Genomic DNA, 26,016 nt, shown 5'->3' with positions numbered 1-26,016 from the left:
GACAGCGAGATGATTAGACTCTTTCTTTATGCCTTAATGCACAGAAATCCCCATGGGCTTGTTGGCAATTTTTCAGGCCACATGTGGAATCTCAGCTCTCTTGCCCCCAGGGACCTGCAGAAGTTTCTCTCGTCTTCTCCTCTGACTGCTTTTCTCCATCCTTTTTTGTTTATTTGTTGAATAAATGAATGTTCTCAGAAAGAGATTTCAACAAGATTCCTCCCTCTTGTTTTAATCCTGCCTTCCACAAATATTTACTAAGCACTCCCCATATGCCAGGCTGGGCGGTGGGTTTCCACAGTGAGCACGACATGGTCCCTGCCCTCGCTAAGAAGGGGAGATAGAAATGCAAACTGATAACCACAGCACTGGGGTGGGATGGATGCTACAGGGGGCTGTGGGAGCGAAGAGGAGCCTATGGCTCACCCAGCTGGAGTCAGGGGCAGGCGCTACTGGAGATGGGGGTGTCTGAGGGAATTCTGAAGGCTACTGATGGCCCCATCAGGCCAAAGGGGGATGCTTGGAGAGGGAGGGAGGGGGATGCTCTGGGAAGGAGTCAGGTGCACAGGGCCTGAGCTATGGCAGAGATGGAACATTCCAGAAGAAATTATTCAGTGTCTGTTGCTAGCAGATCTACAAACTGAACATACCTGCTAGGTGCCTGGCTCTCGGGGATAATGTGACTGGGCCTTCAGTGCAAGAAGGTGACTTGGGAAGGTCTGGAATTTGAAAAGTTTCCCTGGAGTTTGGTTCAAAAGGTCTCATACCTCTACCCTCCAAAATTAGAATTTATGCCAGGGGAGGAGCAGTAGAGTTTTAAATAGTGGGTGACAGGGACGCATAGGTGTTTGAGAAAATGTCAGTGTGGCAGTATGTGTGGAACTCATTGGCAGGAGTGAGGCTGGTGGTGAGGATGGTTGCAGGCTTTTGTGGTAGTGCAGGTGAACGATGGAAGAGTAGCAGTGTGGACGGAGAAGAGGGAGGGTCCTAGTGATATTTAGGGCTTTGCGACAGGATGCATGTGGTGCTGAGGGGAGGGAAAGATCCAGGATAAGCTGCAGGTTTCTGGCTTGTGCAATTGTTTGGGTGGGGGATGGTGCCATTCATAAGGACAGGACACACACAGGCACCCACTCCTGATGTCTAATCTGTATCTCTTTTTGTCTGTTTCAGTCTGGTTTCAATCTGATGATGATCTTCATTCCCCCAACAGGGAGACTGAAGTTGCTCCTTTGCTTTCTGTTCTACAACTCAAGGAGTATATAATTTCCGTGGATATTTTTTCCTAGTTGTGGCTGACGCCTTCTGCAGGTTTCCTCCATCCAAATCAAACAGTTCAGCACCCATATCCTGCCAGGGACCCTGCAGAGCCTTACCCCAAGGTGCTTTCTCAGGTATCCCAGAGGCAAACTGACACTGCCCTCATTCATAAGCCTGGGTAGTGTCTATGCAGGGCCCCTCTGCAGTGGCCTGAGAATCACAGAAAGATGCATCTCTGGATAATAGTATCTGTGAGCATGTCAGTGGGTCTACAGATAGACACAGAAGAGGAAGGAAGTGATTGCTTTTGACTGGGAGAAAGGTTAAAGGAGGCTTCTTGGAGGAAATGAAACTCAGGCTGAGTTTGGAAGATGAACTGGAGTTCAACCAATGGATATGGAAGGGAAAGCAACCCAGGCAGAGAGAAGGGCAGCGGTGTGGAACAGGATGACTTGTCCAGAGAGGTCTAACTACTGAGTAGTTGTTTAAGCGAGGAGGTGGTGGAGGGTGGCGATAGGAGAGAAACAGGAGCAGTCAGATTATGAGAGGCTGCCGGTAATGCTAAGAATTTTGGGCTTTGTCCTAAAGTCAACGGGGAGTTATGGAAGGGTTGGCAGTAAAGGCATGACATGAGATTTTTGTTCTAGGAGCAGGAGCATTGAGGGAGAGTTGAAAGCTTGGAGTCCAATTCGCAGCAAGGTCTAGGTGAGGTGGGATGTGAGCCTGTAGCAAGTTCTAGATGAGGCAGGATGTGGACCTGTAGCAAGGTCTAGGTGAAGTGGGTTGTGGGCCCGTAGCAAGATCTAGGTGAGGTAGGATGTGGGCCTGTAGCAAGGTCTAGGTGAAGTGGGTTGTGGGCCCGTAGCAAGATCTAGGTGAGGTAGGATGTGGGCCTGTAGCAAGGTCTAGGTGAGGTGGGATGTGGGCCTGTAGCAAGGTCTAGGTGAGGTGGGATGTGGCCCTGTAGCAAGGTCTAGGTGAGGTAGGATGTGAGCCTGTAGCAAGGTCTAGGTGAGGCGGGATGTGGACCTGAAGCAAGGTCTAGATGAAGTGGGATGTGGGCCTGTAGCAATGTCTAGGTGAGGCAGGGTGTGGACCTATAGCAAGGTCTAGGTGAGGCGGGATGTGGACCTGTAGCAAGGTCAAGGTGAGGCGGGATGTGAGCCTGTAGCAAGGTCTAGGTGAGGTGGGATGTGAGCCTGTAGCAAGGTCTAGGTGAGGTGGGATGTGGACCTGTAGCAAGGTCTAGGTGAAGTAGGATGTGGGCCTGCAGCAACGTCTAGGTGAGGCGGGGTGTGAGCCTGTAGCAATCAGTGTTTGGAGCGAGTTATTAAAGAGGAGATGGGATTTGTCAATAGTGAGTGGGGATTCCTTGGCCCTTCTGGGTTTCCTATCCAGAATGTTCCCTGTTGGCTAATGGCATCATCATGGGATCATTTCCTCAGGCTGGGATCTCCCACCCGTCTCTCACACTCCACACTCCTGCTTTACAGAACATTTCCTGGAGTCTCATTTCCTTGCATGAAACATAAGAAGGGCATCTCTGCACCTGCTCCCTGCTGACTGCCCTCCACTGCACAGCCTGTGTGGCCACTTGAAGTCCTGGGCATTCACACCAGGGCAGCCTGTTCATGACCCTGACTTACGCAGGCTCTTCCTGCTCCCTGTCACTGCCCTAGCATATTTCTTCTCATCCGTGAGCCTGACTTGTCTCAGTTCTCTCTGACTAACCTTGACAAGGGGAGCAGCCCCTGCTCAGCCCCTTCCTCTTGTCTGTTTTAGCACTTACCTGCTGGACTGTGATGGGTCTGTTTACTTATTCCTCCACTACACCATGAACTCCTGGAGGGCAGGGGTCAGGCCTCACTGCCTCTGTACCAGTTCCTGTCGGTGGGCCAGGCCCATGCCAGGGGCTGACAAAATGTAGACTGGGAGAACAATTTCCAAACCTTTCCTGCTTCTCTAGCATGGATGGATTGCTAGGCTCTCAGACCCCTCACAGTGGTTACCATCTAGAACAAAAGTTGGCAAACTTTTTCTGTAAAGGGACAGATACTAAATATTTCTCCCTTTGTGTGTCATGTGATCTGTGTCACAGATATTCAGCTCTATTGATGTAGCATGAACATAGCCATACACAATGTGTACATGAATGGGTGTGGCTGTGTTCCAACAAAACTTTATTTACAAAACAAGCAAAGAGCTGTATTTGGCCTGTAGGCTATAGTTTGCTGATCCCTGGTCTAGGAGATTCTTCAAGACAATCATAGTCTTTGATCATCTTCTCTTACGCAATTTCATCACTCCAAGAGCTGAGACCTACAATGTGCTCAATTCTGTTCTGAACACTTTACACATATCAACTCATGAGAAATGCAGCACTGTTGTGGGAAGTCAGGGACACTGAATGGAAGGACCAGCTGGAGCTGTGGCAGAGGAGCATAAATTGTGAAGATTTCATTTTAATATGGACATATATCAGTTCCCAAATAATACTTTTATAATTTCTTACGCCTGTCTTTACTTCAATCTCTGAATGTAAATTGTGAAGATTTCATTTTAATATGGACATTTATCAGTTCCCAAAATTAATACTTTTATAATTTCTTATGCCTGTCTTTACTTTAATCTCTCAATCCTGTTATCTTTGTAAGCTGAGAGTATACATCACCTCAGGACCACTATTGTGTTAACTGTACAAATTGATTGTAAAACATGTGTGTTTGAACAATATGAAATCAGTGCACCTTGAAAAAGAACAGAATAACAGCAATTTTCATGGAACAAGGGAAGACAACCATAAGGTCTGACTGCCTGCGGGGTTGGGCAGAATAGAGCCATATTTTTCTTGTTGCAGAGAGCCTATAAATGGATGTGCAAGTAGGGAAGATATTGCTAAATTCTTTTCCTAACAAGGAATATTAATAATTAAGACCCTGGGAAAGGAATGCATTCCTGGAGGGAGGTCTATAAACGGCCGCCCTGGGAGTGTCTGTCTTATGTGGTTGAGATAAGGACTGAAATAAGCCCTGGTCTCCTGCAGTACCCTCAGGCTTATTAGGGTGGGGAAAAAAAACCACCCTGGTAAATCTGAGGTCAGACCGGTTCTCTGCTCTCAAACCCTGTTTTCTGTTGTTTAAGATGTTTATCAAGACAATACCTGCACAGCTGAACATAGACCCTTATCAGTAGTTCTGTATTTGTCCTTGTCCTGTTTCCTCAGAAGCATGTGATCTTTGTTCTCCTTTTTGCCCTTTGAAGCATGTGATCTTGTGACCTACTCCCTGTTCTTGCACCCCCTCCCCTTTTGAAATCCTTAATAAAACTTGCTGGCTTTAAGGTTCAGGTGGACAGCACGGTCCTACTGTTATGTGATGTCATCCCCAGAGGCCCAGCTGTAAAATTCCTCTCTTTGTACTCTTTCTCTTTATTTCTCAGCCAGCTGACACTTATGGAAAATAGAAAGAATCGACGTTGAAATATTAGGGGCAGGTTCCCCCAATACAGCACAATAGCTATTTTGAGTACCTCCATTTCACAAATGGGACAGGCTAGGCACAGAATTTAGGCAACTTGCCTGGGGTCACACAGGCAAGTGGTAGAGCTGGGACTCCCAGCAGGCAGGCAGTCAGAGGCCAGGCTCTTTGTCACTCTGCTCTACTGCCTCATGGTGTTCCAACAAGATCACAGGCCCACAAGGTAGGAAGCATGACTTAAGCCTCTGTTTTCTCTCACACTTTCCTTGAGTTCTTTTTTCTGGGTCCCAGCAGGTGGTCAGGAAACAGCTGCTGCATATAAAACACCACAAGGCAGGTAGTGTCTTCTGCTGGAGGAAGGGCCTGGGCTCTGCAGGGACTGAGGGGCCCGGCTGCATATTCTCACCATATCAGCCCCTTCCAGCCAGCCCTGGGGCAGAGGACACTGCTCATCCAGCCACCTCCAAAAAGGGAGTGTATGATTATTACGCCTATAATGGGAAAATATTGCTTTGAAGGCCAGAACCCAGAGCTATAAAATGATTCACATCACTGGTTAGAGCTGCCATTGATGTGAACCACATTTCAGAGTGCCGACCCTGATGCAGGAGCTAATTACACAAGAAGACTGTTCAACATACACAATGCTGCAGTTTCAGGACGAGCCTCTAGTGCACAATGTACTAGCACTCTCTTTTTTTCTTTTCTTTTTTTCCTTCTCTGCTTTGGCCTTTGTTTAAAGACAGGCTCCTATAATGACTCATTAACTAACATGCAGATCAATCAAGCTCACAAAGCGCCTTTCGGAGGCAGGAGAAATGGCAGCACATGAAATAGGCATGATCAAAGAGGCACATTTGTATACAGCTCAGACACCCAATTTAAACCCATTAGATAAATGAATAAACAAACCCATCATCTAGGACATAATTACTGAGCACCTGCCATGTGCCAAGCCCAGAGCTAGCTGCTTCCCATAAGTTATCTTGCTTGCCTGACAATTTAGAGCAGAATCTAAATGCCCAGGACATGGTGCTGATGGTGAGTGCTGGAGGAGTGCAAAGAGGAGAGAGATGGAAGGGGGTCCATAGAGGAGGTGGGTCTGGGCCTGGCGGGATGGAGAAGGGTGTGTGTGGGCTCAGCCCAGGCTACACTGTGAGCAGTGAAGGGCCAAGGAGAGTGGGACAGGAAGAAGAGCCTGGCTGAGTCTGCAGGGGATTTTACTCGCAGCCAGAGCAGGCAGTCTGGACTTCATGGACAAGTCGATGGGAAGCTATAATTCAGTGTGAAGGGAGGATTGGAGGCAGAGAGACCAGCGGGAGGCTGATGCAGGGTCCAAGAGCATGAGGAGAAATTAGGGGGTGTCACAGCCACCTTGTCCTGAGAATCATGGGGGATGGAGTGGGACCCTGGAGGACACCCACTGGAGGCCCTGGAGAACATGCTCCCCTTGCCACGTGCTGTCCAGGATCAGCCAAAAGACAGGACTCTGGGTGCTGCCAGCCTGTGCCCAAAGCCTGCACAAGGCTGCAGAGGATCTGCCAGCTCAGGGCAGTCTTGTGGGAAGCTAGAGTCCTGGGAGATGTAGACTGAGGCTGTTTTGTTTAAGGACTGCTTTGCTACAACACTCTCCTAACTGGGCTGTCCGTCTCTGCAGCCCATCCTTCACTCTGTACCAAATGCTCTTAGCGCCTCCCTATCTCCTACAGCAGGGGCTGGAAAACTAGCTCTCAGACCAAATCTGTCCTATAGCCTATTTTTATATGTGGACCTGTGGCCTTTGGAGTTAAGAATGATTTTTTACACTTTCAATGAGTGAAAAAACAAAACCTACAACATAGAAGAATATGCAACAGAGACCTTACATGGACTTCAAAGCCTAAAATATTTATTGTCTAGCTCTTTACAGAAAAAGTTTGCTGATGGCTTCCCTAGAGCAATGGTTTTCAAACTGGGCTCCCAGGTACCCCAGGGTCCCATAAAGGTACTCCAGGGCCAACCCACAAGGGTGGAAGAGGAGCCAGAGGAGGGAAGCCTCTGCTTAAACCAAAACAGCTCCATTTTGATCTAGTTCATAATTTGGGATGCTGTGAACACCATGGATAGTGGGTTACTTAATGTCCCTTCCTCCATTTATTTCTCCCTAACAGAACCCCAACTTTATTGGGAGTGTGGCAATGTATGTATCTTGCCAATCTCAGAGCTAAAGATGTCTACGTGACAGAGCTCTGGGCAATGAAACACGGGTTGAGGAGTCCTCAGACCATTTCCTCATCTTTCTCCTTGCTTTTCCTGGAATACAGATGTGAGGACAGAGAGGGAGCAGCCTTCTTGTGATCATGAGGATGAGAGTCATATGAAAAGCAGCAGAGGGAAAAATACAAGGAGCATGAGACCCGGAGGGAACCACCAAGCCAACCCTGGACTTTCTGCCTCTGGACTTTTGGTATGTGGAGAAAATAAACGGTGTGTTTTTTAAGCTTCTGCAGAGGAATTTTCTGCACCTCCCAGTCAATTACGACCTAATGGCTACAGGTTCTGAAGACAGGTGTTTGTCACCGCAGAAGAGTTTGCCAACTCTTGAAACTGCGGGATAGAGTTCAGCATCTTGGCTTGGAAAGTGTGGGCTTTGCAAGGCCTGCCCCTGCCACTTCCTGGTTAGCTAGAGGCCCTGCCACAATGCTGTGCTCCAGCCTTACCTCCCACATTTCTCCTCAGAGCATTTCTTTGAGCTCCTGAGGGCTGACCTTGGCCCACCCAGCCTCAGTTTACAATGTTGCTGCCAGTGTAATCATTAGCTCCATGAAAGGAAGGGAACTCACTTTTCCTGGGCACAGCTTGAACCATGATTCCCTCCAGGGTCTTGCTGAGGCCCTAGGGAAGAGCTAGAGAATTAACTCCTGGGGTGAGGAGGAGGGGAGGCCAGTGGGAAGGCTGAAGACCTGAACTCCCAGGAGTTCAAGGACAGAGGCCTCCAGCAGGGACTAAGAAGGGTCAGAGGTTCTGGAACTTTGGTCACTACCTGAGGTTGCATTTTGGTGGTTCTGAGAGCAGTAAGTCCTTTGACTCATTCACTTATGGATTGACTGATTCATTTATTCACTGATTCATTCAACAGTTACACACCTGCCAAGTGCCGGGCTTTGGAGGGGCATTGGCAGGCAAGATAACATGGCTGCTGCCAATAGAGACCTCTAAGTTTCTAGAAAGCTTCACAGAAGACCCTGAGTACATAGACTACAATACAGTGGGATGAGGGTTCAAACCAGGGAAGCATGGATGGGAGACAGGAGGGGTACAAAATCTTGGCTAGCAAGGGGGCAGGGTTTGCCTTCAGCAACAGAGAAGGTGTGTGGGGATACCACACGGCCACAGCCAGATCTGGGGGAGGGGAAATGCCAGCACATGATTTCGAGACAGCTGTAAAAGGGAAAGGAATGAGGCTTTGGACTTGAGGAGGCTATTAAAGGGTCCCCCGGATGTGAGGAGGGGCTGTGGAGGCACACGGCAAACCTCTGATCGCAGGCGTCTTGCACAGGGCCTGGCACAGAGAGGGTGTGAGTAAATGTTTGCTGAATGAATAAGTGAGTGAACAAATGGGCCAACGAGTATGTCCCTGACATTTGTACTAGCTGCCGATCACCTGCCTGGAGAATTAATTCTCAGTTCTTCAGGTCTCCGAAGGAAAGAGTGACAGTGATAATCCCCAAGGAGTGAATAATCAAAACGCTGTTATCTTTGCTTTGAAGTTCATATAATGAGCTTTCCTTTCCCTCTTCTTTCCATGCCCCCTCCCTCTCCCTCCCATCCTCACTCTCAATCTCTCTCCTGTCTCGCTTTTCATTCTTTTCTAGCAAAGGTGGATTAACTATCCTGAGCAAATCAAGTGAGGCTCATGTGCAAATTGGATCAAATGTTTTGTGTTCATACTGAGAAGCTGCAAAAGAAAGACAGATGTGTGTAGGTAGGGGGCATCAAGGCAGGTCTGGGTTTCAGTCCTGTCTACATCTTTGTTTTTCCATGAGGCTGAGCTGAAGGGACCTAACAAGAGGAGGCCCTGGAGGAAGAAGGCCTGAATCTCAAGCCTCTGGGATGGGCAGAACCATCCCAGAGGAGCTCCTCCTCCAACAGTCACTCACATGTTCAAACATCGCTGAGCTGCTTCTCTATGCCCAGCACTGTGCTAACTGTGGAAGAAATAAACAAAGTGCTATTCCTGCTTTCAGGATGCTCACGAGCTATGGGGGAAATAGATTCGAAATGCAAGAAAACAAAAAGTGCTGTAGGAACAGGAAGGAGCAACACATGATGAAGTTAGGAAGGCTTCTCAGAAGAGGGGTTGTTTGGACTGTCTCTCAAAGGGGGATAGGAATTTGCCTGGAGGAGAAGGGAAGGCACACTGGGACCGGATGTGCCCAGACAGGTCTTAAAGGGCCAGGTGTGTCTGTGAACCTGAGTTCAGTGTGGCTGAAGCTGGGGCTGCCCAAAGGGAGAGATGGGGCAGAGAGACCACTGTGTGCTTTGCTGGAAGAAGGAATTGCATTGTTGACAGAAGTTTAGCTGGTCAGAACCACCAGGGTCGTCTTTAAAAATAAGTTCTGGTACCTACCCTAGACCCACTGAATCAGATCTTTGGGGAAAAGAGCTTGGGAATCTGTGGTTTTAAAGTGTCTCCAAGGCATTTCTGATGAAATTCGGGAAAAATTATTGTAGGCAGATGTTAATTAGTGTTAGATTAATATTATAAGGACTGAGATAACCCAAATGCCCAAGGTGAGGTCAACATTGCCCGAGGACATCCCAGTCGAAGGGAGGGCATGGAGGCTGCATGTGGAGTAGGCCTGCATCACTTGCTCTGAGCCTTCTTTCCTCTGTTCCTTGAATCTATAAAGTTTCCAGGAGGATGCACTGGGGTGTTTTTATTTCCCTTACTCCTAGTTTATTGAGTACAGACATATCCTTAACTTGCCTCTCCAATAAGACTGTAAGTTCTTCCTGTTCCCACAGTGCAGAGGCGCACAGCCCATAGATGCTCAGTTAATGCTGGTGTCTTGATGTAGGTTCTCAGCCATTCCCACACCACAGCATCCCTGCTTCTCTCTTTGGGCCTTCTCATTGCCCTTGGAGGGCCCCAGTCCCTGGGACATTCCTAGCTCCTTGCCAAGCCCAGGTAGCAGAGGTCCTACAAGGGAGATGGAATTACAGGAAGGATCCTCCTGTGTAGGTGCCGGGGATGCATCATAATCATTCCATGACTATGAGGAGAGCAAGGGGACACATGTCCCTCTTACACTCCCACAAGCAAACCTTTCAGCCCCTTCTAACAACAGCATCTTTCTCCCCCTGCTCCTCGCAAAGGGAGCCCTGCATTCTCAATCCCGTGGCCCTCTCACTCCAGAATCTCCCTTCTGTCACCATCCCTCTTCTCCTGTACCTTCACTCTCTCCCTCTGTGCATATTTTTTCCTAAGCCTACTAACATACTCCAGTTCCAATATTTTAAACACATGCCCCAAAGTAACCCCAAACTTTCTCTCTATCTTATGTTCCTTGCCAGCTACTGCCCATCCTGGCCTCCACAGCCTCACCTCCCATCCATTTGCTTCCCACCCTACTGCTGTCTGTTGCCGCCCCTAGAGCTTCACTGCAAAGTCTTCTTCCAAGGCCAAAGCCAGTGGTCTCCTTCTAGCACTTTTCCAGCAAGACATTTGTCATCGTTGCCATGATCAGACATGCCCTAGTTGGAAACTCTTCCTGTGTTTGCATCACGATTCTCCTCCCGCCTCTCAGATTGCTCCTTCTCTGTTCTTTCACTGGATTTTGCTCTTTCTCCTGTCACGATGGTATTCTCAGATCCATTCTGAATTTTCTTCTTCTCTTCAGTCTTTCCAAGAAATGTTGTCCATTCCTTAAGCTTCTATTCTCACCCATGTGCTGAGATAACACCCAAACCTCTCTCTTAAACTCAGATTTACCCAGAGTTTCCATCCAGTATATCCAAATGACATTGAATGAACCACAGACATTCCAAATGCACTGTTTCTCTCCTGACCCCTGCAAAGCATGTTCCTCCATCTGTATTTCCTTTTTAACTCTACCACTGGACCAAGCCAGAAAGCACTAAGTCATCATTCATCTGTTCATGGAATAAATATAGGCCGAGTACCTGCTATGTGCCTAGAACCACATTGGTCACTTGGGATACAATATTGAATAAGACCTCTCTTCCTCCCTCAGCTCCCACATCCAATCAGCTACCAAGTCCCACTCTATCTCCTAAATCTCTCTCATCTGTTTTCCCCTCCACATTTCCAAAGCCTTGGTGGATGTCCCCATTTTTCCTAGTTAGGTAACTGCTTCATCCTCCTAACTGGTCTTTCTCCTTCCAGTATCCACCTCTAAACTTCTCCATTGCTGCTAGAGTAATTTTCCAAAAACTCAGATCTTCCTGCTATTGCTTTAGTTCAGGAGATAGAGTGATCCTCGTCCTTCCAGGCTCATCCCACTGAGGTGAAGCCCAGCCCCTTTCATCTACTCTGAGATCTTGTTCCATCCAGCAGCACAGCCCAGCTATGTAAGTGCATGGGCTTTGGAGCTAGAAAGACGGGGTTTAAATCCCAGTTCTGCCACTTACTGGCGCTGTGCTCCAGCTGTTTCCTAACCTTTAACCTTTCCATGATTCAGTTTCTTTATCTACCAAATAGGTATATTAAAATAAAATTCATTGTCCTATTACAAGAATGAAATAAAATCATTCATACAGACAGCTTAGCTTAGAGCTTGTAATGGGACAGGCATACAATAAGAGCTATTATTGTTGTTAACAACAGCCTAACACTGCTAGCCTTAGCAATCTGTGTTTTGAGATAAAACCCAAACTTCTGGGCCAAGCATGTGGGCTCACCATGATCTGAATCCTGCTTACCTTTCTGTCCTTACCTGCATCCAGGCATGTTGAATTACTTCCAGTTCTAAGGGGCTGTTCCAAACCTCAGTGCCTTTGCACATGTGTCCTCCCTGAGATACTGATTTCCAAGCCTACTCATCCTTCAAGACCCTGTTGACATGTCACTTCCTTTGTGAAAACTTCCCTTATCTCCCAGTTAGCAGCTCTTCCCTGAGTTTTCCCATAGTGCTCTGGACATGCCTCCATCAGGACTTACCTGCACTCTTTTTTTTTTTTTTTCCAGACCTGTTCTTCACTCTTGCGTGCACACTCCTCAAGGGCAGAGGCCATATCTACATCAATGAATGAATGAATGCTCATCTCATAAAACATACTGTGAGCTTAGAGACTATGCTTTTTGCTGAAGGAGATGTCTGAAGGTGAGTGGATAGGCAGTCCTTGGACACACCTGTATCTCACCTGTAGGCCAGTTCCATGAACAGGGTTAGGAACACAGCATCCATTGTCCTTGCTGTTTCCCAGAAGACAACTTCTATTCCTCAGTCTTAGACTTTGAGTTTCCACACTTAGACCCTCCTTGTTGCATTGTATGTTCCCTGGGTCTCCTCCCACCTGGATAAGGATAGGGTTCTCTTCAGCCTTTCTGGGCTCCCTCAGCACTACCTGAAGCCCACCAAGGCCCCACAGAGATATTAGAAACACTGCTCTGCACACTCTAAGCGGTGCTCTGCAGAGGTGCTATCTTTAGAAACTCAGGCTGGTGGGATCTCTTGCAAGGCATGTAGGGGAGTGACCATATGGAGGTCACCGGTCTCCACACACTGACCAAGGCTAGGCCTTCTGGGGGTGAATCTAATTGTTTCTTAGAAAATCCTCAGACTTTACTTAGACTTCCCCCGACACCTCACCTTCAGGTTCAAAAGAAAATGGAGATAAGGATTGTAACAGTGCCCAAGGAAGAGCCCTCTAGTCAACAACTTAATATGATTTCATGGTATTAAGTCCTTCTGGCCTAGCCTCCACCCTCACCCCATGTGGCTGAAGTGTCCTTTCCCATTAACTAGGTACATCATGAAATAATTTAATTAAATGTGAATCTTTCTTTGTAAAATGTTGTGCAGAGGAAATCTGCTTCCAGTGTTCCCAGCACTGTGGTTCCAGGCACCCAGACCAAACAATTTTAAAGTGTTAGGTAAAATTTTAAAAGGACAAAAAAATAAAATAAAATAAAAAAAGTGCAGCTTTTTCCAAGTTAGTGTTAAGGATTGAATTATAATATGTCCCCCTGAATTCATATGTTGAATCCCCAATGTGAATATATTTGAAGATGGGGCTTTTAGGGAAGTAATTAAGGTTAAATAAGGTCATAAGGATGGGGCTGTAATCCGATGGTAGTGGTGTCCTTATGGGAAGGGGAGGAGGCATCAAAGAGCACTCTCTTGGTGTGTGCACAGAGGAAAAGCCATGTGAGGACACAGTGAGAAGGTGGCCATTTACGAGCCAGGATGAGAGCCCTCATCAGAAACCGAATTTAGTTGCACTTTGATCATGGACTTCTAGCCTCCAGAATGGTGAGAAAATAAATGTCTGTTGTCTAAGCTATCTAGTGGGCAGTATTTTGTTACAGTAGCCTGAGTAGACTACATTAGTGTAATAGGGAATACTCAACACAGTGAATGGAGGAATCTAAAATGTGATTCAGAACATGAAGATGGCTTTGGTCTTGAGTACCTTTTAAAAATTCGGTCAATATAGCTTCACTTTTCAGCAACTCATAGAAAAGAGGGAACAGGAGACAAAATTCAGGGCCCAGCACAATGGCGACTGTAATACGATACTTCTGAAAGAGTTGGGTTAGTTAAATCTGCACCCATAGTGTGAAGGTGAATTAGAAATGAGCCTATCTTCCTTCTCACCTGTCACTACCACCCTCTGGGAGGATCTGGAGGCTGACTGTTTATCTTAGACCTTGACACTGAGTAGACAAGAAAAATGTTTCCACTGAGAATTCACAACCATAAGTCAGTTTTCACATGGGTTTGCAGCCTTTATATTACTTGGGTGGTTTGAAACCTTCATACTGAGAATTTTGTGTGGAGAGGTTTCTGGCTGGTAATGCCCCCAGCACTAGGCAGAAGCAGATGCAAACCCTCTCTGGAAGAAACCACCATCCACCCAGGTCTCAAAGAATTACCAGAGAGAAAATTTACCCTTCTAACCACATAATCAAACAATATAAAACAAAGAAGGAAACATGGTTCTGAGTGCAAGACATGAGAAAAAACAGAATCAAATTTGCAAAAACTTCAGATATTGACACTAACAGACACAAAATATAAAATAAGCATGTTTAATTATTGAAAGAATTCAAGAATGATCTAAACATAAGAGTATGGAGCAAGAGTTTATAAAATATGACAATATGACTAAGAACGTTTGAAAAAGAATCAAATAGGGCTTCATAAAGTGCAAACTATATTTGAAATTAAAATAAAACTTCAGTGAATGGATTTAACAGAGGCTGGACACAGCTGAACAGAGAATTAATGAACAGAATGAAAGAGAGAAAGTATGAGAGAGGTTAAGAAATACTGATGATGGAGTGAGAAAGATGAACATATCTTGTCAGGCTTCTAGAAGAAGAAAAAAGAAGCATTTGAAAAGATAATGGGTAAACATTTTCCCAAGCTGATGAAAGATACAATCCATAGATTCAAGAAACTTAATTAAACAGGATGAATACAGAAAATATTCACACCTAGACACATAAGGATGAAACTACATAACATTAAAGAACAAGAAAAGACAGTAAGAGCAGCCAGAAGGATGCTATACAAAGCAATGACAATAAACTGACAGCAACAGTGAAACCCAGAAGACACCAGAACAATATTTCCATGTGCAGAGAGAATGGAACTATCAACTGATAATCAAATGTCCAGTGAATACTAGCGTTCTTTCAAGAACAAGGGTAAGCAGACATTTTAAGACCAAGAAAAAATTACACATTAAGTTCTATGCTTACAGACTGGGTGACAGGATCCATACCCCAACCTCAGCATCATGCAATATACCCATGTAACAAACCTGCACATGTACCCCCTGAATCTAAAATAAAAATTGAAATTATTTTTTAAAAAGACAAACAAGAACTAATAGCGTTTATCATCAACAAGAAAATAAATTTTAAAGCATGTATTTGCACTGAAAGATATTCCAAAGAGAAGGACTGATATACAAGAAGGAGTGGTAAACAAATAAGTGGTCAATATATGAGTAAATCTAAGTGGACAGTGGCTTTTTTAAACAATAACAATAATAACTTGAGAAAAAATTAAGGTAACATAATATACACACACCATAGAGTATGAATTGGAAGGAATGATTAAAGTCATAGTGTCCTAAGATCCTTGGCTTCTCAGGAAGAACACAAAATTATTGTTTAATGCTAGGCTTTATTAAGTAGGCATATTGCTATTTCTAGAGTATTTTAGGACAAATTTCAAAGAATAGAAATGATTGTATAATTCACAAGGTCTAAATTCTTTAGTTAAAAGACAAATGGTCAGAGGGGATTTTTGAAAATCCAGCTATACACAAAACACATATAAAGCACAAGGAAGTCGAAAAGTTAACAGTAAGAGAATAGAAAATATTTATTAGACAAAGACCAAGAGAAAACTGATGCAATGGATGGAGGGAAGAAGCCTTTAAGGTTAAAAACATTACTACAGATAAAGAGAGTTACTACATAATTATTTTTGAAACAGTTCAATTTACCAGGAAGATATATAATTCTGAGTTTCAACTTTGATGCTCTAATAACACAGTCTCAAAATACATGAAGCAAAAATTGACAGAACTTTAAAGAATAATAGGCAAATCCACCATCATAATGGAAGATTTTAATATTCCTCCCTCTGCCGTTGATTGATGAAGAAGACAAGAAAAATCAATGAAGATATAAAAGAGACAAACACAATTAACAAACTTGATGTAATGGACATATTAGAAAACAAAAACTGCAAAATGCAGGGTTTTTTTTCAAGCCTACACAGAATCTATGTGAAAAATGACCATTTCTGGTCCTAAAAGCACAAATTTCAAATGATTCAAATACAGATCAATGTTCCCTGACCACAAGATTTAGAAACAGTAGGAAAGAGACAGTTAGAAAAATCCTTTGAAAATTAAAAAATACTTCTAAATAGTTCATGCTTAAAAGATGAAACAATAATGTAAATTAAAAAATATTCAGAACTAAACTATAACAGAAAATAAATAACTGTAAAAATCTGTAGGAATGTAGCCAAAGTAGTCCTCAGAGGGAAATTTGTAGCCTTTGATGCTTAAATCAGATTGAAAAATAATGAACAAAGCCTCAAAATTAAGATGCTAGAAAAAGAACAACAGAATAAACTCAAGTGCATTAGAAGGAAGAAAGTAATAAAGATGAGAGCAGAAACTGATAAATTAGCAAATAAATATATTAAAAGGAATAGTAAGAAAACAAAAATTCATTTTCTGGAAAGACTAACAAACGTTAAACCACTGCCAATACCAATTAAAAAATGATACATATTAGAAATGAAAAAGGGAATTGAAACACAACAATGGCAGGTATCATAACTATAATAAGAGATAGTATGTATAACTTTATATCCAATAAATTTTAATATTTACTAAAATGGAGTCAAGAAAAAAAAAAAACAGATGACCAAAATAATTCTCTAGCCATTACATGTATTAAGTCTATAGTCTAAAATCTTCAAACAAAGGAGACACCAGACCACGATAGTTTTGCCGAAAAATTCTACCAAACTTTCAAGGCAAAAGTTATGCCAATCTTCCACTAATAACCCCGAAGGATAGAAAGAGAGGAAATACTCTTCAAATCATTTTCTGAGGCTAGCAATATAATGACACAAAAATTGGCAAAGGCAATATGAAAAAACAAATAACAGGCCAAGCTCACTAACAAAATAGAAACAAATTACTAAACAAAATGAAATATAGGCATGTATAAAAATGACAATACTAAATGACCAAGTTATGTTAATCTTAAGAATGCAAGGTTGGTTTGACATGAGAAAAGGCAATATTTGCTATACTAAGAGAATAAAGGAGAAAAATTATATGATTGTATCAATAGATATAGGAAGATGCTTCATAAAATTCAATAACCATTCTTGATAAAAGCTCTTAGCAAACTACGATTAGGAAGTAAATTCCCTAATTCTATTATAAAAGGAGTATCTACAAATGAAAAATAAGCTTCAGCAAACATCATACTTGATGATGTTTGATGGTGAAGAAATAAAAACATTCTATTAAATATCAAACAGTGACCATAGGGGTCACCATCATAATAATGATTTGATGTTATACTGGGAGGTTCCAACCAGAACTCTGAGGCAAGAAAATAAAAAAGAAAAGGTATAAGAAATGGAAAGTAGAAACAAACCCATCATTTTTTTGCAGATGATGACTATCCATGTAGAAAAGCCCAAAGAATTCAGATACATTTTTACAAGATAGTTGCTAATATAAAAATCAAAGTACAAAATCAATTGCATTTCTAAACACCAGCAAGAAACAAGTAGAATGTGCAATTTTAAAAGATTTGATTTATAATAGCAACAATAAATATATTTAGGAATAAATATATTAAGAAATACATAAGATCTGTAATGGAAAAAATTATACAAGTTTATTGCAAGCCATTAAAGAAACCCTAAACAAATAGAGAGATATACCATACTCATGAACTGGAAGACTCAGTATCAAAAAGATATCAGTTCTTCTCCAATTAATCTGTAGTTTTGATAAAATTAAAATACAGATTCCAACAGGTTATTTTGTGGATCTTGGCAACATACTAGTAAAATTTATAAGAGAGAACAAAGGGCACAGGAAAAAAAAAAACTAAACAGGAAATAAACATGAAAAAATGTATGTAGAAGTACAAACTACATACAATAACTTAGATAAATCTTAGGAACACAATTTTGAGTGAGTTTGATTAAGAATACATACATGATTACATTTATATGAAGTTCAAATGTTAGCATACTAAGCAATGTATTTTTAGGGATACACACTTAAGTGCTAAGTATAAAGAAAAGCAAAGGAATAATAAACACACAATTGAGGTAATGGTTACCTCTGAGGGTGTAGGGAATGAAACAGGATTGGTGAGGAACCTGCATCACTAAGGTAATGATTTTCTTTTCCCCTTAAGCTGAACGATGGCTGCACAGGTGTTTGTTGTATTGGTGTTCTTTATATTTTGCTTATATTTTATAATCTGCTTTTTATTCACTCGATATTAATAAAAAAAAAAGTAAAAGAACTGTCTGCAGAGAATCTACCATCAGTAAGTTCTGGGTTTGAAAAACCTTGTAGGCCAACTGTCCCCAACCTAGCCCTGCCCACAGAACACCACCCCGCTCCCCAAGAGGCTTACCTTGGCGGGGTTGAGTGCTGTGATGATCCACACACAGTGTGCATTGTTGTCATACTGAATGGGGAAATTGGGGGAGGTGATGATGCCCGAGGGGCCTCGAAGGTGGGCATCACACATGCGGGCTGCAGAGGAGATGAAAGACAAGCCTTTGAATTAAGACTAGGTCCAGTTCCCCTTCTTGCCTCCCACTCCCCACCCAGAAGACACCGCATCTGTACAGTTCCCACCCTGGACATAACCTTCTGCTTCCTGGGTCCTTCCTCTACAGTTCTTGGGAGGCTTGAAGGGAAGCCGCAGTGCCTGGAGCACTGTGACTGCTGTTCTGTAGGCAATGATGAACTTCTAAGGCAGGCTAAGTGACCCCTCTGCATGCCCCACTTACCCCCACACCCCGACTCCACTATGATCATGCAATTCCTTTTTGTCAAGAGGGTGTAGGCTAGAACCTGTCAGGTTGACATAAAGCTAGGTGGATCGCAGGCACCTATGGACACCTAAGCAGCCCACGCCTTACTCTGCTGACCTGTTTCCCAATTTGCACTCCAATTCTCCAAACCAGCTGAGTGCTGCTGTGGACCTAATGCTGCTTAACTAGGAGTCTGACCTCATTCCAGGTTCTGCCTGCCCCTCAGTTCCTTCCTCCGTGACCCCCTCGGTCCTCCTGAAGAGGAATTTCAGGATATCCTTGTCAAGGCCACTCCATTAGGTCTCAGAATGTCTATGCCCAAGAGCTCTGCCAAGGCCCCTGACTCAGCTCAGTGCCAGGCACCCAGAGTGATTTCACTGCTTCCCAAATCCGTCTCCACACTCAGCTTATCCCTGAAACCGGCTTTTGACTGGAAGCATAAAGATTCAAGGTGAATTAGAAGTGCTCTACTCAAGTAGATATAAAGTGTTATCAATCACAGCTTAATCTAATTAAGCTCTTTAAAATAGCTTCTAAACTAATTAGATTAAGTAGTGATTTATAACAGTTAAGGTACTACATTGTACCTAGGTATTTGCTTTCTTTAAAAATGCGTGCTTAGTTCTAGCCACTTCATTCTTTAACGTTAGTGTTCAGCTATTTTAATAAAAGGTTCTAAGAGCCTGTTCTCATGCTGCCCACATGGCAATTTATCCTAATTGTAGGCAAAGTGCCTAACAGTAAAGAAATAGTGAGCAAACTCAACAAGCTTAACTATATAAAATGAAAGTGGTGTCAAACCTAGTTTCCTCTGATGGGGCCAAATATCCTAGAGCTCCTTGCCATGTGTGGAACAGGCCATGATAAACCTTTCCCAGGACACCCTTCCTAGGAGGGTCTGGGAAGCAGGTTCTGCAGCTCCTAGACATAATGAATCTCTTCTCATTTCATGCACTCATTCCTGCGCTCAGCTCATTCATTCCAACATTTATTGAGTGCCTACTATGGGCCAGGAAAAGTGTGGGGAGAAAAAAGTGTCTGATGTAGCCCCTCCTCTCTGAAGGGCCACAGCAAGTGGAGGGAGCAGGTGGGAAAACATTCACCATCAAGCAGAGCAGGTGTTGTCAGAGGGTTATTTGCAAGGGGCTTTTGGGACAGGTCTGTTACCTCCTTTTTGTTAGCTCATCACCTCCTGGGAGGAGATTTCTTCTCACTGTAGTCCTGCACTGGAAGGATCTCCTCCTCCCTCATCCTGAGCTCAAGAATCTGTTCAATCAAGTTTGAACAAGTCCTGGGGGAACCCCCACTCCATTCCCCCATGTATATCTGATTGCTCCTTTCATTCTGTGCTGAGAAACACTTAGATTCCTAGATTGCACTTGATACAACTGGGCCCTATGGCAATGTGGCATGGTTAAAGTGAGGTCAGGCTTTAAAATTTATGAACTTAGCCTTCTGGATCTAAATCCATTTGCTGGTCGCTTAAGTCTGGATGAGTTAGAAAATCTCTCTGATTTTGTTTCTTCATCTGTAAAATGGGACAAATGATACCACCTCATTGAGATATGGTGAGGATGAAATTATATGAGATGATGGATGTGAAGGTTCAGCCCAGGGCCTGGGATGTGGTCAATATTCAACCTTTGGGACAAGAGATAATCAGACTCCCAATGCCATGTCTATTCTGTTTCTCTATGCCCAGGATTTCTCTCAAGGCTAAGGATCCTTTTTCTGCCTTTCCTGAAGTTTCTGGACATAGGTTTTTTTTCCCCAACAAGTACACTTGAGACTGGCAACATTACTAAACAAATTAGAATAAGACAATCAAAGCCCTGATTCCGTCCCACCTTTGCAAAGAGGACCTGTGGACTCAGAACTCTAGCCCTGCAGAGAATCCTTACAAAGCTCCACCAGCACCATCTTACACCTCTTCCGGAAAGTCAGATTTTGCTGCCAAAAGCCCTCAGCTTCAGAATCAATTTATCTTGTACTTGTTTCCAAGAATTAGATGGTATATTTGCAGTCTGTTGAAACATGCTGAAGGTAATGAGAGAGAACAGGCCAAAAAGGCAGTTACCACTTTAAGGGCTTAGAGGGGTTTAATTAAAATATTACAGTCTGCAGATAGCATAGAGCACCTTAAACTAGGTTCAAAATGAAGCACTAGCTACTTTTTTCCTCTGCTATCTGGGCAAAGTCAGGGGTTCTGTGGACAGACAGACAGACATCACCCTGAGCAGCCAGCTCCATGGGATCCCATCAACAGATAGAAAGTTCATCACAGTGACCCAGATGGGCTGGCAGAATGGTAGGTGCTCAATATCTCACTAAATGAACGAACATATCATTGTGTTTCTCTATTTGCCTTTTTCCCTGAAATGCTCTTCTGGATCGCTTTCAGGAGAGACTTCTCTGAGATCTTCCATGCCTGAGCTCTGCAGCTACTCCCATTTTTCCTCTGGACATTATCATATAATGGGAACAGTATCCCAGGGGACCATAGGGAGCTACCACCTGGACCCACAGCCAGTTCCGACACTGAAACAACTTGGTGCCAAAGAAGAGAACTGCTCCGGGTGCAAGTGCCTCTGGTCTCATATCTTCTCTCCAAATCTGATTCCCATCCTGTTCCATGCTGCCTTCCCTTGCTTCTCCTATTGGCCTCCCTCACAACCCTTTCCACAGTCCTCTGGAACCACCTCCCACTATCAGTTCTAAGGAAAACAAATCCTACTTGTAGCTGCAACATCTTTCGGAACCTCCTACTCCCACTACGGCCCTGACTGAAGCCCATCTTCCCCTCCTATGCCACTGCCTCCTATGCAGCCCTCTGTAGTCAAGATCTTGCTCCCACCCTCAAGTATTTCTTTCACAGTTGTTTTCTGAACCTCCAGTAGAGTTCATCTTTCCCTACTGAGACCTCCACTCTCTTGACAGCAATATCTCCTCTCTACCCATCAGCTCCTTCTGTCTTGTCTTCTGTCCTTATGCAACTTTGATCCCATGGGCCACCATTAGGCTCATTTTCTTGCTTGTTCCAAGTCCCTTTCTTCTTCCTCCTTTCATCAGTTTCCTAGAAGACATCAGTTTGGAATGAATCCCTCTACCTGCCTTCTCCATACCTGCCACCATACAGTTGAGCTTTGCTGTGAAAAAAATCACTAGTAGGAAGATGAATGTCTATTATAAACTCCTGATTACTCATCTCAAAAAAATCCTAGCTATTGCCCAGTGACCCTACCATTTATCTCTATTAGCTCACTCTCTCATTCTGCTCAAAGACTTTTTCACATGTTCTAGACATCCCTTGAACATCTTCCTCTTCCTCTTATCTCCCCTTACTCTTAGCTGATGACTTTGGCTTTCTCTTTGGAGGGAACAGAAGCCATATAGCAGGCGGGTCCTTTGTCCTACTCTCTAAGAATGCAATTCTATCTGCACGTGTACTCAATTCCTTTTTCCCTCCTGTTTCAATGGAGAGATGCCCCTTGTTTTGGAGGGCATTGCCCTCTTATGAGATCTGACACCCTGCTCTTCCTCCAACTCATGATCGACCATGTTTATAGCCACATCCAGGGCCTTGCTATCCTGGGAGCCAGGAAAGTCCAACTCACAGATTTTAAACCCAGCCATTCTATTCCTTCCCCCACTGCCTGTGTTCCCAGCAGAATGACTTTGGTCTCAATGCACCATTGTCCTACATCATAGGCCCCTCTAGCCTTCTGGCTCCCACATTTCATCCCATCTGTTGATCCTCGCCTGACCCCTCTTCCCTCACTATCCAGTCTGGACCTCAAGACCACTCACCAATACCTACATCTTCCTCATTGCTCTCATATCTGCTTGGTGAAATGCCTGCTTTCCATCAATTCTACCACTCACCTTTTCCATCTCTAATCCTGGGGGCTGGGGGGCTACCAGGAGAACTGTGGTATCACAACAGATTCATGGTTTGCCATCACAATAGAAACTTCAGCCCAAGTCTATCATTTCCCGTGTCTTCCTTCACCAATTCCTTGCAGAAACAAGTTCAAATATTCAACACTTGGTTGAGTCACTAACCCCAAAGTTTACTTTTCAGTTGTGATTATACTTGACCTCTCTAGAGTATCTGACACTACTGATCTTTCTCTCTTTGTGAAACTCATATTCTTTGGCTTCAGTGACGCTTTTTGGCGTTTCTCCTACGTTTCTGACCGAATTTCTTCTTAGCTTTCTCCTTCTCCACTAACTTTTTAAAAGCAGTTGTTTAAATCTAGGAAAGGGTACATGGGAGCTTTTTGCACATTAATTGCAACTTTTCTGCAAGTTTAAAATCATATCAAAATAAAAAGTTACCCAAAAAAAGTGGGGAGTGGAGGGGGAGTTGTTCTGCATGGTTCCATCCAATCTATTGACTCCGAAGGATGTCCAGGTACAATTTTCAAGTAGAAGTAGGATTCAGCCTTTGGAGTCGGGGTTTGAAATTCAACTGAACAGATGTAGCTTTGTGCCCTTGGGCAAGTTGGCTGCCCACTCTAAGCTTCAGCTAAACATAAAATATGGTTATTGCCACTTTACTCATAAAGAAATTATGAAAAATGCCTAGTGCAATGCTATATACAAGTATACATAATTTAATAAATAAGAGCTTTATCATTAGCACACATATAGGTAAGGGACTGAGGGACATTCTCAGGGCTGGAGCAATGGGGCATGTACTCTAGTACAATCAGTATGTGTCATCCAGGGAAAATAAGTGGAGAGGAGAAGAGAGGAAAGAAGAGAAGAGATTTGAAAATAGAACTCTGGATAACAATTATGTTTAAGGAGTAAAACCAGAAAGCTGATCTAATGAAATCCACCAAGAAGACAGCCACCTGTAATTATCATGGCATTTAATTCACCCTGGTTTGTGCCATATTTCTCCTGTTTTACTGCCCTTTTACAGATGAGGAAAAAGATCCATAGTGTTTCAGTGATTTTCCCTGTGCCACATGGTTAATAACAAAGTCGGAACTTTAACTTAGGTCTCTAAGTCCCAAGCTTGGTATTCTAGCCACCCAAAGGCATATACATATATATGAGTTTAGCCACAAAGGAAAAATAATATATATGTTTCTGTTAATTATTTACTTTGTGAATCAGTAACTGTAAGAGTTTCATCTGGGCCTGGTACTCAGTCCCTAAACTCTATCAACACCAATTTGTGATCACAAGAAATCAGAGCTGGTTGTTAATTTGGTCCTCTCACTATACCAGTGGTTTACAGTGTTCCCTGGAGCCCCAGGGGTACCAGGACTCAAAGGCTACTGAAAATGGTGATGGAGGGGAGACTAGAAATCCCCTGACCCAACTTTAATCAGAGATGCTCCATTTGTATCTGTTTTATTTATTAGGGTTCTGCAAAAAATTATTTTTAAATATTGGGCTCCATATGTAAAATAAGTCTGAAAAGCTCTATATCTATGGACCCTGCCTGTATCTGGGGCTGAACAGAATTAGTTTAACAGTGTTTCACATTGCCCTCAATCTCCTTTGTGTGATGAAAATTTTCTAGGAGTCAAATTAGAATCTTATTTCTTCTGATGGGAGGGAAAGAAAAGAAAGGCCTGTGAATGCCTAATTTCATATCTCAAAATGAGGGCACAGTCCCATATTGTTCATTCATTTCAATCACTGATTCATTCAGGTGGTCCTCAAACATTAGCTGAGAACCTATTATTTGCCAGGCCCCGTGTTTTAGTAGAATTAATTGTGTGGGAAAATGAGTATTTCTAATCAAATCATATTTTAACTGCATTAAAGAAAAAATAATACCATTATTATGGTAAAATCCTTTTTAGAATGTGATCTTTTGGTAACCTGCTTGTTAGTGGAACTTCTTGGAATGGAAAGAGTTTTGTTCGTTTCCATTCTTAAGGTGGGGTTCATCTAAACTCTCCTAAAAATCACAGAATAGTAATTGCAATTAATTGAAAACAAAAGATTTTACAATAAAAACCTTACAACTGCCAAAATAAAGAGACTCTTTACTCTAAAATCTATCTCAGCCCTGGGCCTTCAGGGAAGCCCAGGACAGATCATCCAAGTTCAAACCCAAGAGACTTAGCAATCTCTCTTTCTCCTTCACAGTGGCCTATAGGAGGGGAAAAAAAAGAGAGAAGAAGGCAGGAACATTAACCTGTGTTGAGAATGTACCCTCCACCACCGTCAGGGCTGGTCACTTTCTAGAAAATGCCTTGTTTAAATTTCATAATCAGTAGGCGGGGAAGATTTTGTTTTCCTTGTTCACAAATGAGGGCCTGTGGCTAAAAAAGATGAAGGAACCCGCCCAGGGCCAGCAAGCTAAAAGGTGTCAGAGTTGTGATCTAGATCAAAGTCCATGTGACTCCCAAACTGTATGATTGCAATAGGATTAGACAAGACAGCTTCTAGAAGAACCTGCAGCAACTAGAGGCTGAGGTTTGCTCCAGGGCTTGAGGAAGCTTATGCGGACAGCGCCCAGCAGGTTAAGCTGAACACGTGTGCACGTAAGTCTCACAGACGTACTGGCATCACTTCTAACAAGGACTGCCTCATCTAGTCCTCAAAGTAACCCCACGAAGTAATGTTCTATTATCACCACTTTTTGGCAGGAGAAAAGAGATTCAGAGAGGTGAAGAAACTGGCCCAAGGGCCCCAGCTAAAAATGATGATGGTTGGATTTGTACCATGATTTCCTGTTGTTTTACAGTAGCAGGTGATGGAATGAGATGACCACGTGAAAAAGCCCAGCCCAATGCTTAGTTACAATGCAGCAGAGAACTCAGACTTCAGTGGGTCCAAATCACTGGAGAAAAGGATGAACACACTTTTTCAGCTACAAACTTCCTTCAGGTCAAAACCAGCCCTTCTCCACCCTTGGCATGTTCATGTAAACAATCATCATCTCTTGAGAACTAAGAGAACAACCTTCCTCTAGTGAAAAGGTCTTGAGGAGAGACCAGATCCCACCACTGCAAAAGGCATTGTCATCCTGGCTTCTCAAAAGGAATTCTGAAACGACAGATGGGCAGGGTCCCTTGGTCCTCAGACTTGATAATTCTATGCCTCTCTGCACAGCTGGTGTCTGGGCTCCCTGGCATTGGAGTGGTATGCTATTCAATGAGTCATTCATTCCGTCATCCATTCAACACCTGTTACTGAGTACCTGCTACATGCCACGCCCCATCTTAGGCAGTGAACAAAACAGAAGTCCTTGCCCTATAGAGCTCATGTTCTACTGGCACAAGGATATTTTTTTTTTTCATCTAGCACTTTTCAATTCATAAAGTGCTTACACATTCACAACTCCATTCAATCTCCACATTAAACAGAAGAAGGGTAGGATACATACTATTAGCAACATTTAGAGGTAAGAAAGGCTTAGGGAAAATGGGTGATTTGCCCAATTGCTGAGAGTTATGACAAGAATTCTTTTTTGTTGTTTGATTTTTAAAAAACATAGTAGCTATGTAGAATCCTTGAGATAATATAGCTAA

The 26,016-nt window shown here is 43.4% G+C and overlaps 1 protein-coding gene across 5 annotated transcripts in view; it reads right to left on the bottom strand.

Moving 5' to 3' along the window:
• Positions 1-26,016, bottom strand: part of CSMD2 (CUB and Sushi multiple domains 2) — a 643,557-nt gene that overhangs the window by 278,499 nt on the left and 339,042 nt on the right. For 4 of the 5 annotated variants that reach the window (XM_063782964.1, XM_016958727.4, XM_016958733.4 and 1 more), the window contains exon 10: positions 18,109-18,230. The exons of the other annotated variant lie outside the window; for it this stretch is intronic. In XM_063782964.1, coding sequence (XP_063639034.1) covers positions 18,109-18,230 — 122 coding nt within the window. The remainder of the gene's footprint in view (positions 1-18,108; positions 18,231-26,016) is intronic. 5 annotated transcript variants of the gene reach the window in all.

The sequence above is a fragment of the Pan troglodytes genome, chromosome 1 (genome assembly GCF_028858775.2).
Source record: "Pan troglodytes isolate AG18354 chromosome 1, NHGRI_mPanTro3-v2.0_pri, whole genome shotgun sequence".
NCBI classification, from domain to species: Eukaryota; Metazoa; Chordata; class Mammalia; order Primates; family Hominidae; genus Pan; species Pan troglodytes.
The sequence above is the reverse complement of the archived record's forward strand: the minus strand, read 5'-3'. Positions and strand labels throughout refer to the sequence as shown.